The 17,851-nt window shown below is 28.5% G+C and overlaps 1 protein-coding gene across 3 annotated transcripts in view; it reads left to right on the top strand.

Annotated features, from left to right (window-relative positions):
• Positions 1–17,851, top strand: part of LOC107439163 (NFE2 like bZIP transcription factor cap-n-collar) — a 95,716-nt gene that overhangs the window by 23,691 nt on the left and 54,174 nt on the right. Inside the window, exons 1-3 of one of the 3 annotated variants that reach the window (XM_071187389.1) lie at positions 4,696–4,733; positions 6,789–6,844; positions 12,991–13,828. In XM_071187389.1, coding sequence (XP_071043490.1) covers positions 13,379–13,828 — 450 coding nt within the window. In that variant the 5' untranslated portion in view covers positions 4,696–4,733; positions 6,789–6,844; positions 12,991–13,378. Of the gene's footprint in view, positions 1–4,695; positions 4,734–6,788; positions 6,845–12,990; positions 13,829–17,851 lie in introns of those variants that run through there. The other 2 variants (XM_021146503.3, XM_021146502.3) reach the window with 2 other exon arrangements.

The raw sequence follows: 17,851 nt of genomic DNA, 5'->3' as shown, positions 1-17,851 counted from the left end.
TTTTTTTTTAAAAAAAAAAAAAAAAAAAAAAAAAAAAAAAAAAAAATTCGCGGCTTTCTTCCAAAAAAGATAATGCACTCCTACTTTACTTACGAGTAAAGAGAAAGGTATAAATTGGATTCATTTCGCAATTTAAGTTCCAGGATTCTAGAAGTAGTTGACTGACCTACTGTCGACTTACCTTGACATTACAGCTCCAGAAAAAAAAGAAAAAAATTAATCGCAAGGTGGGATCTATCCCAAGGTGTTCTTTTCTCCCCTATTTTTAAAGTAAAAATTGCTTTTGCTTATAATTATTTTTAACCCTCTGACTGCGCATCCCAGGTGTCCCCCCGATATTTATTGATTTTCAAAATTGGCAAAAATTAATTTTAAAAAAAATTAAAAATTTCAGATTTTTTATCATTTAAATTACTTTAAAAAATTTTTTTTTCGTTTGCCGATAAAATCTCTAAATAAATTTATTAATAATACATAATATTATTTAACAGCAATATTGAGAATAAAGTATTTAATACTTCTAAAATTGTAGGTATTTTTTAGTTATTACAAACTATTCCCTGCTTAAATAAAAACATACCTATTTTTTTTTTCGAGCGCAGCACTCTTGAATTGTAATACCAGAAAGCCAATTTATCAGTTAGATATGAATTAGAGAATAAATTTAGATGAGTAAATATTTAAATAAAAAGTCTTAATAATCCTTGACTGAAGGAGATCTTCTTTATTTAATTAGATATACTATAACTAAATTGGTATAAATGAAATGATTGATAGATAGTAAAACCTCAAATTATATTTTATACAACTTATTCAAAATTATTATTAAAAAGTTAACCTCTATTCTTATCAACATTTAGTCTCCCCCTTTTTTTTTCTTTGATAAAACAAAAAATTCCTAACTATTTTTTCACAAGACTCTAAAAACAGGACTCAGACAAGAAAACCTGATTTAGCCTCTTATATATAATTCGATAATAATTTATCATTTCTGTGGAAGCCACTCATTTTATGAACGCATCTTTGACTTACGCATGGGTGTCACTCTTCATTCTTGAGGATTGAAATCAGTATTTAGAAAAAGTCAGTGATTAGATTTTTTATTCCTTGTTAATACTTTACAAAATTCCTAACTATTTTTTCACAAGATTTTAAAATCAGGACCCTGACAAGAAAACCTGATTTGAACTCTGCTAATATATTATTCGATAATAATTAATCATTTCTGTGAAAACCACTCATTTTATGAACACTTCTTTAACTTACGCATGGGTGTCTATCGTCATTCTTCAGGATTCAAATCAGTATTTAGAAAAAGTCAGTGATTTGATTTTTTATTCTTTGTTACAAAATTCCTAACTATTTTTTCACAAAATTTTAAAATCAGGACCCTGACAAGAAAGCCTGATTTGAACTCTGCTAATATATTATTCGATAATAATTTATCATTTCTATAGAACCCCTTCATTTTATGAACGCATTTTTGACTTAATATGAATGCTGCGCTTCAATCATGGATGCAACTCTTCAATCATGGATGCGGCGCTTCATTCCTGAGAAAAAACAGTGGTCTAATTTTTTGTTCTTTATTTTTTCTCAAGATTCTTAAAACAGAATCCTGACAAGAAATCCTGATTTGCCCTCTGCTAACTTATAATTCGATAATAATTAATCATTTCTGTAGAACACCCTCATTTTATAGATGTATGTTTGACATAAGCAAAAGTGCCGCTCTTCAGTCTTGAGAATTGAAATCATTATTGAGAAAAAGTCAGTGTTCTGAATTCAGTCCTCCAGTTAACATCTATTTCCGATTTATTTTTTAAATTAACTTTTCAAAAAAAAAAATTTTTTTTTTTCGTTTTCCCTTAAAAAACTTAATGTTAAAAATAACTACTTTTTAATGAAAACGTTGTTTTTCATAATTTTTGCTGTACCTCCCGATGTTTTGGAATGCTGGGGTATGTTGGGATAATTTTTTTAATGAACTTTATACAGCTATGACAAAAAACTAATGATTATCAAGTGAAAAACAAGAGATGTCAATGGCTGCAAAGAGAGTTAGTGATGTATTTATTCAGCTGTTTAAGTAAAAAGATATACTAAGTTAGCTGTTATATTTGTTGTGTTTGCTGTTAAAAATAGACATAAAATAAAGAAAAATAAATATTTTATTTTAGAAAAAATAAGTCATCGATATAATATGTGGTGTTATATTTGTTGTGTTTGCTGTTAAAAATAGACATAAAATAAAGAAAAATAAATATTTTATTTTAGAAAAAATAAGTCATCGATATAATATGTGGGCGTTACTCATGCAAAATTCATTCTTCACATTTTTTTTAGAGTGGAACCCTTAAGAGAGCAACTGGGGAATTTTCGAAAAATTGATAAATTTTCTTTTTATTTTTGCACATTTCGTCGGTATTTACGTTCGGTAACTTTTTCGATTAAGTATTACCTGAAATTAATATCAACGTCAAATATACATAATTGCCACTGTAATTTTTAAAGAGCAACATTTGCTAACCACCAATTATTCAAATAAATTGATTCTGTAGTTTTTGAAGAATTACTGTGATAAACCACCAATTATTCAAATAAATTGCTTCTGTAGTTTTTGAAGAATTACTGTGACAAACCACCAATTATTCAAATTAAATAATATTGGGGTTTTAAGCTATGGCTATTTCTTATGTAGCCTATTTGTTAAACTAACTCAAGTAGAAAAAAACCGCAAAAGCGGTAATTCGAATGTTAAAATGGTTAGCAGTTTTCATACATGTTGTTGCTGCAGTAGTTTTAACTTTGAAGGGGGAAAAAACTGTAGGCTGTTTTATGTTTTTCATTATAGGTCAAGGGTTAAGATAGCATTACATCACATTCTGACCATTTATAATTTTATTATTACTGATTCGGATACATACTAGCTATTTAATAGTTTCTCTAACAATTGCCTGAAAAAAAAATGAATCAATGTAATAAAATTAAATGAATTTATTTCCGTGAACTTTCCCACTGTTCTTTCTGATAAAATTTCCATCTTAAGTTTCTTCCTGTTAAAATTTTATTATGTTATTGCATATAGCTTTGTTTTGAAATTTCATCCATGCAATTTAGACAATTCTAAAGAAATCAAAATAGAACGAATAAAAAGCAACAAAATGAATAATAATTCAAGTGAAGAATACAATAAAGAAAAAGCTCAGTTACTGGCATCCCAAAGCAATTCGCTATTGTCTCCATTATTCTGATAATTTCTGTAAAGAAATAGTTTAAATTCATTATGACGTGCAATTAATAATTCGATTTTCCCCCTTCTCATTTTGCGTTGTTTTTAATGCGTTATAGCAAATATACTATGAACTGGTAAAAAGCTTAGATTTTGTTACATTCTTAAATTAATGTATTTTCTTTCGTACCATTTTGATGGTTAATGCTAAGTCTTATTGTATAGGAAATAAATTTTTCAAATCATAAAAAAAATAATAAAAACTATACTCTCGTTTAGATTAAAGAAAACATCACGGGAATTATATATTGAGAAAGTTGAGTAATCATAAATTATGGAAGGAATGAGTTTTCCGAAAACTCATTCATTGATAGTTAAGGCGCTTTAAGTCGATAACTGTTTTCGACTTAAAGCGCCTTAACTATCAATTTTATGTCAAGCATAGACATTTTATAAAATGTGATATTTTCATTGAAATATGTTTAAATTACATTAATTACATGGCTCAAATCCTCAGGGATGTTTCCCAGACCGTCGCCAATAGCCCATTGTGCAGCTCTAGTGCGACGTAAATGAACAACAACAACATGGCTCAAAAAGAGTTTCGCGCATGAAAATTATTTTATTTGAGAAATAAAATAGTGCATTATGCACCATTAGCCAAATCATTTAGTTGAACATTAGTTTTTTTATGACATTTTATTTTATTTACAGAACTTGCAAACTTATCCCATCATAAAAAATATGTGTTGAATCGTTAATGGAATAATGCATTTTCAAAAAGTCAAATTTTTCAATAACCGTTTCAAGTAAAAGAAAATCAGAAATTGTTTACTTCAATTGGGATCCATTAATATTTTATAAATGTCTTAAGAACCCTTGAGAAAAACAGGAAAATAAGATTCGTGAAATATATGCGTCGCAGTGTTCCTAAAAAAAATTTTTTTTTTGAAATGGTGCGTTTACGCACCGTTTTTGTTTTAAAAAAATACTTGTTATTTAGAAAAAAGTAGTAATTTTCAAAATCTATTTTATTTTTTTTTTCAGAGAAAAAAAAGTCAAAGATAAAAGTCTTTTATGATTATAATTTGTATATTTAATAAAAAAAATTATAACAATATTTTTGCATCTAAAAATTCTTAACTAAGTGGGACACTAAATATTAGCATCTTGTTCTTTATTTATGTTTACTTACTAATGCTTTAAACTTTTTTGTTCTACTTTTCCAAGTAAACATTTATTTTGTCTACAACACAGTGGGAGTAAAGAAAAAGAAAACTTTTTGCTCTTTATTTAATTCTTTTGTGTGTGTTACATGGAATACTTGGAAAAAACAAGTAGCTCCTAGATACGTCGCTGAAGCGCCTGGACTGTATTTTGAAATATTTATTTTTATGTTCGAGTCGCTAAACTTTCAAGGTCACACATAATCCCCTTTTTTTTCCTACCTGGCTCGCTATTCATTGGCAAGTTCTCTTCACTCGTGAAAAGAGATTGAAAGGTAAGCTCTTGTGGCTCAGATTTTTATGTGAATAGCTGTAGGCTCTTTAATCTACTAAATATATTCCGATCTTTGCTGTTTCAAGTATTTAATTATCACTTACAATAAATGAAGATACATCTTTGAATAAACTATCAACATGTTAGATAAAAATCGGTATTGATATTTTTGTTTATATTATCTTTACCTTATATTTTCCCTCTCTCCTTTGTTTATTTTTTTATTTATGTTCATTGTAGAAGAGTTGTTACGCGGAGCTACTGATTTATGTAAATAACTGTACGCTTTAATACTGTACAAAATGTATTCCGAACTTTTCTGTTTCGCTTATTTTTAATTGCCGTTTTTTTTAACGAATAAATAGAATCGCTGCTTTGAATGATCTACCAATAAATGAAATAAAAATTAGTATGAAATTATATCTTTTTAGTTCATATTAGCTTCACTTATATTCTGCTCTCCTCCTTATTTCTATTTCTTTATTTTATTTACTGCTTTCTTTTATGTACGTTGTAAAAGTGTTGGTATACANGAATCGCTGCTTTGAATGATCTACCAATAAATGAAATAAAAATTAGTATGAAATTATATCTTTTTAGTTCATATTAGCTTCACTTATATTCTGCTCTCCTCCTTATTTCTATTTCTTTATTTTATTTTATTTTATTTACTGCTTTCTTTTATGTACGTTGTAAAAGTGTTGGTATACAGAGCTATGAATTTGTACGATTAGTTGAAGGTTCTTTACTGTGCAAAATATATTCAGATCTTTTCTATTTTTCTCTTTTTTTATCATTTGTTTCAATAAATAAATAAAAAATTGCTACTTTTAATAGGCTATCAATAATAAAAAATTTTTATGAGATTTCTTTTCTTAATATTATCTTCCCTTTTAACGAAGGTGCACTATTTGAACCTAAAGTTGCCTACCAAGTCTTCCGATTTGGTCCTAAACAGTCTATATTAATAATTTATGTTTATTTATTTCAAATAAACGTAATGTAACCGACATTTTCCCCCCTTTTTGCTCTGAACAAAAATATAAATACTAATTTACGAAGTATGTCATCATTTGTAAGTACGATTACTACGAATAAATTACGAAGTACAGAAAATCAGCCTGTTTTTTTTCTTTTTCATTTTTTTCCCCTTCTTTTAATGCTAGTTATGTTTAGTAGCAGCAAATTACTGACCTAGTTCAGCCTTTCTAATAGTACTTGCATTATAATCATTTCGTTGTAACTTTTGTTTGTTGCTTAGTGTTTGTCGTAAAATGTAATTTCTTAAGAATTCGTGCAAATAATGCGAAAAACAAGAAAGAAAATATCCTAAATTAAAGATAAATTTTTAAAAATTGTTATTTCAAAAATCCATTCACACTAATCTTATACTATATTGGTTAACGAATTTTGTTTTCTCAATAATAAAAGTCAACTTTTGTTCTTAATAAATTACCTTGTAATCCTATACCTTTATTTGTTTAGTTGTTTGCTTTAAATATTTTTATTGCTTGCACGTGAGTGCAGAAATTAGTTATGTCTGTTTAAATCGTACGTGCTACTTACAATTATCTGTTTATCTCTCTTATTTTTACGATTGCGGCTTTACGGAACTTGTGTAGGCCGCCAGCCTAATATTTTCTAGTTTCTTTGACTTTCTCTTCAAAAAAGACTTCTCATCCCTACATATGGAGGGATATATATTCCCCGTACCTATATTTTATTTATATTAATTGCCCCCTCCCTCTCTTATGATTTTCGAAACTACGAGTTTGTTCTGAAATATTTTGCTGGTTTGACAACATCGTTGTTTAATGCGTACGTTGTTTACCTCGTAGCGATACTGCGATTTGTATGGAAATTTTTGCGCTTGAGCTATGAATCTTAAATAGAGTTAGTGAGATGCAAAATCTCTCTAAAATCAACATTTTACTTTGAGAGAATCAACATTATTTCCTTGTAAATTGTGTAAACAGAGTACATTAAAAAGAGTGATTTCACATAGTGTTTGTCTTACATGATCCGTAACGCTAACTTTTTTTTTTCTTCCTCTTAGTGATACTGCGATTTGTATGGAAATTTTCGCGCTTGAGCTGTGAATCTTAAATAGAGGTAAGGAGATGCAAAATCTCTCTAAAATCAACATTTTACCCCAAAACTGCATGAAGTGAGCAAAATAAAAAAAAATTGAACTTTTTAATAACTTTTGAACAATTGCCCGAATTTTCAAGTACTGACCATGCAATCTTAACTGTTTAAAGCAGTGTTTCCCAACCTTTTTTATGCCATGCCCCACCTAAGCCTTTCTAAAATTCATATGCCCCCTGTATAACGTATACATAATTTTTAATATTAAAAAATTGTATTGTTCACTTAAGAAACTTAAATGATAGGTTTTAGGAAGAAATCACTAGGAAATTGTTAACGAAACACAGTAAGTAAATTTTCAAAACACATAATGAAAAACTAAAATTCAAATTCGAAATAATTTTAATAAAGATTTTTCTGAAATAATTTAATATTTTAATTTAGTGAGATCCTCGCACTTGATGTTTGTTGCAAAGAGATTTTATGCTAGGTTCCAATTTGGTTAGCTTCAGTTTCAAGTCTCCCCGTTGTGTTATATCCAGACGATTGCTTTTTTTTTACCAGTAAATCATTTACAGCACTAAATCCGCATTCAGCTAAATATGAAGATGGAAATTGTAACAATAGTTTTCTTGCATGTTTGGTTGAATTTGGGCATTTGATTCCTGTTTCCTCACAAAGCCATGCCATCACTCCTTTTATATTAAATAAAGCTTTAACTGACTCATCATTTTGNTGAATAATTAAGGGGGAATATAGAAATTAAAATGCAAGAATTAAATTTGTCATTTAATTTTTTAACTAATTCGCGTCAATTGTTTTCCTACGCTAGATAATTTTCCTAATAAATATTAATTCTAATCGCCACCTATCGCTATCCTCTCAAAAATAAACTGGTAATGAAAGTTTTAATTCCTCCTTTATAGTGAATGACACCGAAAGAACTTAATCATTTACAGCACTAAATCCGCATTCAGCTAAATAAAAAGATGGAAATTGTAACAATAGTTTTCTTGCATGTTTGGTTGAATTTGGGCATTTGATTTCTGTTTCCTCACAAAGCCATGCCATCACTCCTTTTATATTAAATAAAGCTTTAACTGACTCATCATTTTGCATTTCTGCAAGTTCTTCTTGATACTGTATGTTTGATATATCAGACAAATCCACTAACATTGGCTGCATCGTCCATGTTGGAAAATCAATTTTGTTTTAAATCAGAAAATCTTTCTTTTAAATCAGCCGATAGAATTTTCAAATGATCGATAATAACAAGTAAAACGGTATCATTTATTTCACATTTTTGGAGCCAATGAAACTGTTAAAAGTTTTTGTTGTTAATATATTTCTGACATAACTCAATAAGGGTAATGAGACCAAATATCTTCTCTTTTGCATCAACAAGAGTTTTATTTGTTCCTTGAAGTTGCTTATTTAATATATTTAGTTTTTCCAACATATCGGCTAAATAACTCACTAATGCTTTATCATCGACTGTTAACAAATACTTCATTTCAGGTTTGTCGCTTAAAAAATCACTAAGTCACATAACGTTTATTGGCAGCAATTATTTAAGAATTTGCTTTTTTCTTTCAATTTTGGCACCGAAATCCAGCATTGCATTTAAATGGCCTGGAGCGAAAGGATTAAACTCGTGTCGAGTTCATTTTCGAATTGCCCCCTTTAACAATCAAATTGCCCCCCTGTGGGGCGTGGGCTCCACGTTGGGAAGCACTGGTTTAAAGGCTAGATATCAAAAATTAAGAATTCTAAAAATCAGAAATCAAAAATTAAAATGGTTTTGGAAAGCTTAATGAACTAAAGTTTGAATATGGATAGTAAAAAAAAAAAAGAATCGAAATTGCCGATTTATACCAGACGGATAATTTTTTCAAATATTTAATTGTCCGTTTTAAATCCCAGATAATTCTTTACCGCAAGATAATATAGATAGTCTAAAATTATAGCTTTGCTGCAAATTTAAGGCACTTAAACTGTGGCTTTTTATTTTCCTTAGCGAAGAGCTTCTAAAAGCACTTAAGTTATTTTTCAAACTCGTTATCCTCATTTCACTTGCTACGATCCAACTGATGACTGGAATTTTAAAATGCATAATTGAAGTCATCACTCACATGTTAAAGACCATAACGGCAAGATTTTCCAATACTAAATTTTACTTCTTTTTTTCTATTGAGGAAGAAATTGTCACATGTTATTAATCTCGTAGCATAAAAAGTAAAAATTATTTTATTTGTTATATTATACTGTTATAAAAGCATGCACGAAGTATTCATTATTGAAAAAGGAAACGCAAATCGTTATTACAAAGCTCGTAATGCGTGTTTAAGAAAATAGACATAGCTATTTAAGAAATTGGATTTCGATTCATATTTAAACTTTTTTCATGAAAATTGTTCTTTTTTTAAAAAAAGAAAGAATAAACTAACAGTTCCAAAAAAATTTGTAATGTTGTTCATTTGCTAGAACTACTTAGTAACTTTTTTTTAAAAAATTAGTCTTTTTTGAAAAGATATTAAAAGTCAACAGTTCTTTTTGTGAGTGGTTCTTATAAGTTTATAATAGAAATAGTGATATTCAATTGATGCTGCATAAATTAAGATTTTTTAAAACTACTTAATCGTTTAATGCTCTGAATACGAAGAGATGCCTGAAAAATTACATCTGTAATCTTTGCCCCGTAAATGATAACACTGTAGAACAAATTTTTTGTTGCATTTATACAAATATTTGATCTTGACTAATTCGGGTGTGGGAATTTCAAATCTAAAACTAATTTTGCTTCTAAAGCTAAAGATTTTTTTTAATGACATTTTTCGTCGATTTTCTGGCAAATAGTACAAATTTAAAAACTTTATAAATGTAACAGGGGGTCGCATAAATGTTGTGACAAACTTCTAGAGGACACGTTATCAGAAGATAAAAACTGCTTAGCAACCCGTTAAAAAATATATAATGAAAGTTATTATGAAAAATAATTATATATATCATTAAAAAATATTGCCCTGTGTTATACTTATTGTTTAAAAAAGTAAGTATGAAATTCGTCGTTTAGTTATTAAATTTTGATTGATTATTAAAAAGGCGCATCTTTAGTTGTCCATTTTCTCAAATACAAATTTCGAATTTTGTCCTGAATTGAAAGCTAACCGACAAAATATTCTACTTTTTTCACATCTAACAGATTTTAGCCTAATGGAAATTGATATTCCGTTATTTAACGTATGATTATTTCCATTTTACACATATTATACTATATATAGAGTAGGGCAATTCCACGGAAGTGTCAACTTTTAAGTGAATTTTTTTTTTTTTTTGTGAATTGCATATTTTAATTTTAAAAATATGTTCAAAAATAGCCAAAGTCTACATATTGCCGTTTCATTTTTGATAATTTCAAATTTTTTGAATCTGGCAGCATTCTAAAGTAATCACATGGCTGACAAGTGAATTGTTCACATTTGTGCTCAAATTGTTTTCTTGAAAAATACTTATAAAATAAAAGAAATGTATCTTTCTTTTGCAATATTTTGATAAAAATATGCATATAGAACAAAATTTAAACATTTTAAGTTAAATATATAAAATAAAAGTAACTTCTTTTACGTCATTCCGTCACATGTCTTAATAATGCATAAATTTCCTGAGAATGAAGATTAGATGTGACATTGGCAAGTTAGATATAAAACCTCTTCAGAGACAACCTAATTTTCAAACTGTTGAAATTTTTACTAATTCTTACATAAATATTAATCCTGTTTATCTGTTACATTCTGTTTATCATTTACATATTAATAAAACATTTTTTAAATGAAGGCTTTCTTCTACTAAACTTTTTGTCATTCCGTCACGGTCATTCCGTCACAGCAAATAGATGTTAATAACTGCTAGCCAACCTGAGGTTAATTTTCCAAATTCACATTTTACATTGCTTACACATTATACTAAAAGTATAAAATAGTTCAGAAAAATAATAGCTGCAAAATTCGCAGAAACTACCAGTTCTAAGCGGCATGCCAAAAGCTTGGTTGCCAAAATGTCATTCCGTCACGCAAATAAAAAGTTCGTAAAATTAAAAGTAAAAAAGATAGAAAATCCTGTATTTTTAGTTTATGAAGCGCATTATGCCAATAATAATGATATGCATGAGAAAAAAAATTTTTATTTGAAATTAGATACTTAGAAACTTCAATTAATTGTTATTTTGCAAATCAAAATGTCATTCCGTCACATATGGAATTGCCCAGTATATAATGATATCCAGATATGCTGAGTTTTCTATAAAGACCTCTCTTGCCATATATTATACATAATTGCCTTACTGTAATTGATTAAATTATAACCTACATAGAAGAAGTTGCAAGATGAATAATTAAGGGGGAATATAGAAATTAAAATGCAAGAATTAAATTTGTCATTTAATTTTTTAACTAATTCGCGTCAATTGTTTTCCTACGCTAGATAATTTTCCTAATAAATATTAATTCTAATCGCCACCTATCGCTATCCTCTCAAAAATAAACTGGTAATGAAAGTTTTAATTCCTCCTTTATAGTGAATGACACCGAAAGAACTTCCTTTTTTTTTTCTTTCTTCTATTGATTTTTTTTTAATGATAAAATGCATTTTTTTTTTCTGAAGTACNTTAATTCTAATCGCCACCTATCGCTATCCTCTCAAAAATAAACTGGTAATGAAAGTTTTAATTCCTCCTTTATAGTGAATGACACCGAAAGAACTTCCTTTTTTTTTCTTCTTTCTTCTATTGATTTTTTTTAATGATAAAATGCTTTTTTTTTCTGAAGTACTTTTTAAAAATATTTTTCAGAAAATATACATCAAATACCGTGATTTCTTAATACGTTAAGTAATAATAATAAAATGTTACATTGAATAATATTTACTGATCTAATGATCGGATTTTTACTAACATGTAATCTTCATGTGTTGAAAGGCACAGTTAAGGTGTGTCAATTAATTAGTAATTATTTTTATTTAACAATTTTGTTATTTAAAAAAAAGGAAATTTTTTTTTATTTAATAATCATTTGGTGTTGAATAATTTGTAAGCATTCTAGTCTTAAAAACATGTATACAAGTGCAAAGATTATTTAATTCGATTATTAATTAATTTGATTTATTAGATAATTAATTCTAGAGTTATGGAAGACGGGCTATGTAAAAGGTTTAAAATAACATAAAAGTATATCGCTCATGGACTGCAATAGCGGCACAACTCAAAAAATCATGTTTTGAGGTTTTCATTGCTAAGGAAAATGCATAAGAAATGCTTTAGTTTGCTTAAACGAAGACCTTCAAGTTGAATTATGAGTTGTGCTAGCATTGCTGCTGAAAAGAATGTGTATTTACACCTGTTCTTAGTCCAAAACGCGTGTTTTTTGAGTTGTGCCACTATTGCAGCCGATGAGCGATATATATTTCATACAAACTCATTAGTATATTAGAAATTAGTATATTAGAAATCATTATATAAAATAAGCAATTATAATATCAACAAAGTAATTATAATTAAATTATTTCAAATATGACAACAATAAGAATGATTGAAATAAAAAAAATGAGTTTTGCCGTCCAAACGCAGCTTTTAAAAAAAAAAAAAAAAAAAAAAAAACTAATANAAAAAAAAAAAAAAAAAATGAACGACCCCTGAGATCTAGATCTTGTTTGGGAGGGGAAAAAAAGATCTGTTTATTCAGTTGTTAGAAGGACGTTTTTGTGTTTATTTTTGTGACTTAAATTATCGCCTGCTTTTGGTTGATCCCTCAAACGAAAAAGAATCTCTTATTGCACAAATATCCGATTTTCAATAGCAGAAATTTTTCATTGTGTATCGTTTTTCATTAATTAATATTTTTTTGGTTTCATTGTATTTTTGTTTATTTGTTTTGTGTGCTGTACAATTCATTTTATAGCAACTGTTACACTGGTAAATTGTATGCATTCTTCTTGTTTTCACAGTGCTGTTCAAACTCGATGCTATTCAACTTACTGTTCATTTAAATTTAGAATTTTTTTAAAAAATGGCATCACGTTACTCTTATCATATCTATTTCCGCAACATTTTGTTTTAGATAATATTTGTAAGTACATTTTATATGTTATTTCTAATTATTGCTGTATATTTTTTGCAGGTTGTTTTAGGAAATATCTGTTGTTAAAGGATATAGTCTTTAAAGTCAACAATTCAGCTTCTAAATGGAACAATCACTAAATTGAAAAGCTTCTGCGTGTTCGATATTTATTGAGTGCAATCAAACCTCCTATCTAAATATATTTGTTATAAAGTTCTACTTCTTTCTTTTTTTTTCTTCTTTTTTTTTCTTCTTTTTTTAATGCAGCAATGTTAGTTTGTGCAATTCATCTTGATTTTATGGAGTAGGTTCGATGAGGAAAGTTAAAGTAGAGAAAAAATAAGAAAAATTATCGCAGTATACTTTAATTTTTAATTTTTTTAATTTTTTTTTTACAAACTAACAACGATCTAAACTTGGAAGCACTGTGATATAAAAGAAACCAAACATGTTTTTTGCTAAAAAAGCAAATTACGATTTGTTATTACTTATATTGCTCGTCCTTCGCGTAGAGCTTGATTCTAGAAATTTTAGATATCATGCTTCTATCCGAGAACCAGCAAGTCAATCTGTTCGTTTAGGTTCAACATCAGCCTATACCCAAATATCCCACTCAGAATCCTATTTGCGATATCCTCACCCAAAAAGCATCGAACAGAATGAGCTTGATGAAGCAGCTATATTGTTCAGTAGACTCAATTATGTAAATAGCGTTCGACGAGAAAATTGGATTACATGTATTGTGAATTTTCCTGAGCAACAATCATCTTCTACTTCTGATGAGGCTAATACTTCTGAAGGAAGTGTTGCTATTGGAAATCAAGATGTATCTGATATTAATGGTGCTGCTATTAATGAGTTACCAAGCTCTCCTGAGAATTTGGAACTTACACCTGAGGTAAGTTGTTTTTATTATTTTGCGTCAGTAAGTTGTAAGGTAATAATACTCTACATTTGTAAGGAAAACTGGATTTTTTATTTTAAAAAAATAAATAAATACGCCTCAATGTTTTTATCTTTTCTAGATAAATATGGGTTCCAAGTCCTATAGTGATCTCTCATTTTTCATTTGGTTCTTCGCTTTTATTTTTGTGTCCAGTTTCATTGACCGTTTTAAATTATCGAAGGTTTTTTTTAAAGTAAAATATTTTATAAATGATGGTAATATTTTATAAACTTTTACAATGTCGATAAATTATATGAGTTGAGGTTGCAGACAAATTGGGGTTTATGAAAAAAATGTTGCATATTAACTCAGGCAAATTTTTAAATATGTCAGGGGCAAAGATGCCACTACTTTGTATGACACAGGTGTAATATATGTATATATATAGAAAAAGACAGATGGATATATCTATGTTATACAACGAGTGTTGCATATTTACTCAGGCAGATTATTGAATATGTCAGGGGCAAAGATGCCACTACTTTATATGACACTGGTGTAATCTATGTATATATATAGAAAGAGAGAGATAGATATATCTATGTCATACAACGAGTGTAGCATCGTTTTTGCCTGACTTATTTAAAATCTATACAAAATACTTGAGCTAAGTAAAGTAAATAAGTCTTACAGTGCCTTCAAGAAACCCCTTTTCGACACTCAAAAATGTTAGGATATGTTTTAAATTTATGAAATATACAATAGCACAACCTTGAAATTCCTTTTCTGCATCCTCATTGAACTTTAAAAATCATTCGACATTTTTATGCCCGTTACAAATATATATTTCAATCGTATGGAACTAAGTTTAGCAGCGTTTGATTGGTTATGTCTTAAATAGAATTCATTTTTTACCCATTAGGATGATTTCCATTTGATAATCTTAAATGTAGAAGCCCTAACATATAAATCTGGTTGGTTATAAATTTCTAGCAAGCATCTGGAATAATAACTTTGTTAATCTTGTTTGTCTTGGAACAAAACTAGCTTTCTGAGTGTGTATCACACGAAGGCCTTATATGAATAGTGGTTAAAATCCACCTTTGTTCATATGAGATACAGAGCTTTTAAATCTAATGAGTGTATTGTTTATTCCTATCTTGTCTCATTTGTGGTGACCTCGGTTTGGCAGCCGAAGTAAGCTGGAAGTATACTAGTTTTAAAATAAGCTAGAAATAACTTCAACTAACATGAAAATTAGGCTAACTGATGAACCTATTTTCAAATATTTTCTTGTCATTTATGTCACTAATACACTTTTTTTAGTTGCTTCCTTTCATCATCAAATGAGTCGAGGAATTTGCAATAACTATTGCGTCGAAAATAGTTTGTTTGTTTAAAAAAATGATTATTATTATTATTTTGTTTAATGTATTTCGAAAACTGTTTTACACTCCCTGTATAAAATAGTATGTAATATTTGAAATTTTAAAACATAAAAAGAGTGAGCTTAGGTATAGAGTGAAAAATGAAGATTGCATTGTTCATAAAATGTTTTCCTATTGTGCAAACAAATTATTACAGGATTACTTCCTCACTTTGATCCTGCTATAACTTATTTGCGGTTTGATATTTTGAGAAAAAATATTTTCAGCGTTTGAAATTTTATTTTTAGTTTGCTAATTGGTGTTCTTTATAGGAATCCATGTTGTTTTTTTTTTAAATATTGAAATAGACATATTTTCCCCTCTTTTTGAATTACTCTCCTGAATATGAACTGCATGACATTTTTTCCCCCTTTATATATTATACTGTAGGTTAATTTTTATATACACAGCATTAGTAGCCCTTAGAAGTGAGTGAAGCAACCTAAAAAATAATCAAAAAATGTTTTAATAAATCTTGTTATCAAATACTATAAATTTTATAAGCTATTATGGAATGTGGAGAATGAGGTATTCTTTTCAATTTCATCTATGCAATAAAAGATTTTCGATACTGAAATTGATGTTTGTTATTTTTAAAAAAGTAATTTTTTCAATAATCAGCACCTAATATCACCGGCATTGGAATCCTTAAAATGCGATGCTCTGGCCAAATGCCCCCGCTCGCCCACTATCACGACAATTCTTAAAAAAAAAAAGAAAAAAAAATGAAAAAAAACGCTAGTTGACTAAAGGCAGCATTTCAAACGCTGACATTTGTGAGATAACTGATAGAAGATTGAAAATTTCTCTACTTCTAATCTAAGAAATTCACCCACCATATTTGCTATTTCTTTTCGTCGCTGTATTAATGTTCATTCATAATTCTTTTCCTTATTAAGAATATAAAATTTTCGTCATTAATTTAGAATTATAGCTCTGCATGTAGTTCTAGTTTGTTAAAAGTCGGTTGCCAAAATTTACGTGGCCCTTTATATGTTCTCTTTCTGTTAGCCCCCAGAAAACTAAATCGTTCGTGGCCTCAGATTTTCACTTTTTTTTATATATATAAATAAAATAATTTTTTTGGTAAAATATTAATTTTTGATATTATTATATATTATTAATTTTTAATATTATTATATATTATTAATTTTTAATATATATTAGTAATTATTATTTTTTTATATATATTAATTTTTAATATTAGCATTTTGAAGAAGAAAATTTTTTTTTTAATATTTATATTCCCGCTTTCAAATTTCCTTGCTATCGTTTTATTTTTATATTTTATAAACACGAAATAAATTGCTTTTAGTTAAAAGTGAGGAATTCTGCGTCTAAGGATCTTGCTTAAGTAATCATTTAAGAGAGAGTTGGGCAAAACCGAGACCCGGCATTATTGACTAAACTACACTTGTCATTTATCAGAAATTACATAAAACTAGTTACAGACAATCGCCATGCTACTTAAAGTTTTATTTTAGGCGATTTCAACAACTGATTACACCTCTTTTTAGCTATTGTTTTCGATTTTACATCACGGTTAAAATATACTAAATCTTTTGTTAAATGGCGTTGCCAGATTAAATTTGAACTTTTTCAGTCGGATATGACAAATGATTGGACAATGAGTCGCAACTCTAAACGATAGGCACGTCCCACAGATGACTGATCGTAGAGGCATGGTTACCTGTAGAACATCGAAGTCGAGCAGTCATTGAGCGGGTGGATGACCCATTTCATCAGCTTGCGAAGGGATCGAGGGTAGTCCTCTTTCAATTGTTCTACCGTAAACTGCTTGACTTCCTGCGCAAGGTAGTCGGGCTACCAAAGCGGAGAAGCAGAGGATAAAAATTGTGATGGCATGTCTTTGAACCATCCTCAGGGATGTTTCCCAAACTGTCACCAATAGCCCAATATGCAACTCTACTACGACGTAAATCAAGTACTACTACTACTAAACGATGGATGCATGAAGCCTGAAGCATTGCAAAAGAACAAAGTTTTTTTTGTTGTGTGATTTCTATTCTTAAATCAACTTATTTAATTTGCGATAAATTCCAAATTATATTCTTTACGTGCCTTGATTTTTAAACACCTGTATATATCTCAATCTAGGAGCATTATAATATTAATTTCTTGTTATAGATAAATTTTCAGTAGGAAAAAAAAAGTATTTTGTTCATTATATCTTTATATATGCGGCTTTATCCAACCAAGTTGAATAAAATGACGTTTTAGCATACTTTCAAAAAATTATTGATCTGTCCTCATATAACGAGACCTCTATTTAACGAAGTTGCTAAATCCCGATAATAAGTTCGTTACATAGAAAATTCGCTAAATAGAAAGTCACCTTTTGAAATACTTAAACGACACAAAACATGTTTTAAATTCATAAACACTAGACATAATTAACATAGCAATTGATACACCTTTATCTTTCAAAGTAGTATCTACTATTTATTTTAAAAAGAAATCTGCAATCCATAAAAGAAATCTGCATGGAAAGCAAGAATAGAGCAAAACATTATCCAATACGTGCTACATATATTTTCAACTAAGAGAAGCTGAATTTATGTATAAAATTATATCTGCGTTTGTTATA

This window comes from Parasteatoda tepidariorum, chromosome X1, assembly GCF_043381705.1.
Source record: "Parasteatoda tepidariorum isolate YZ-2023 chromosome X1, CAS_Ptep_4.0, whole genome shotgun sequence".
In the NCBI taxonomy this organism is placed as follows: Eukaryota; Metazoa; Arthropoda; class Arachnida; order Araneae; family Theridiidae; genus Parasteatoda; species Parasteatoda tepidariorum.
Note: the sequence above shows the minus strand (reverse complement) of the source record. Positions and strands in the feature narration are given on the sequence as shown.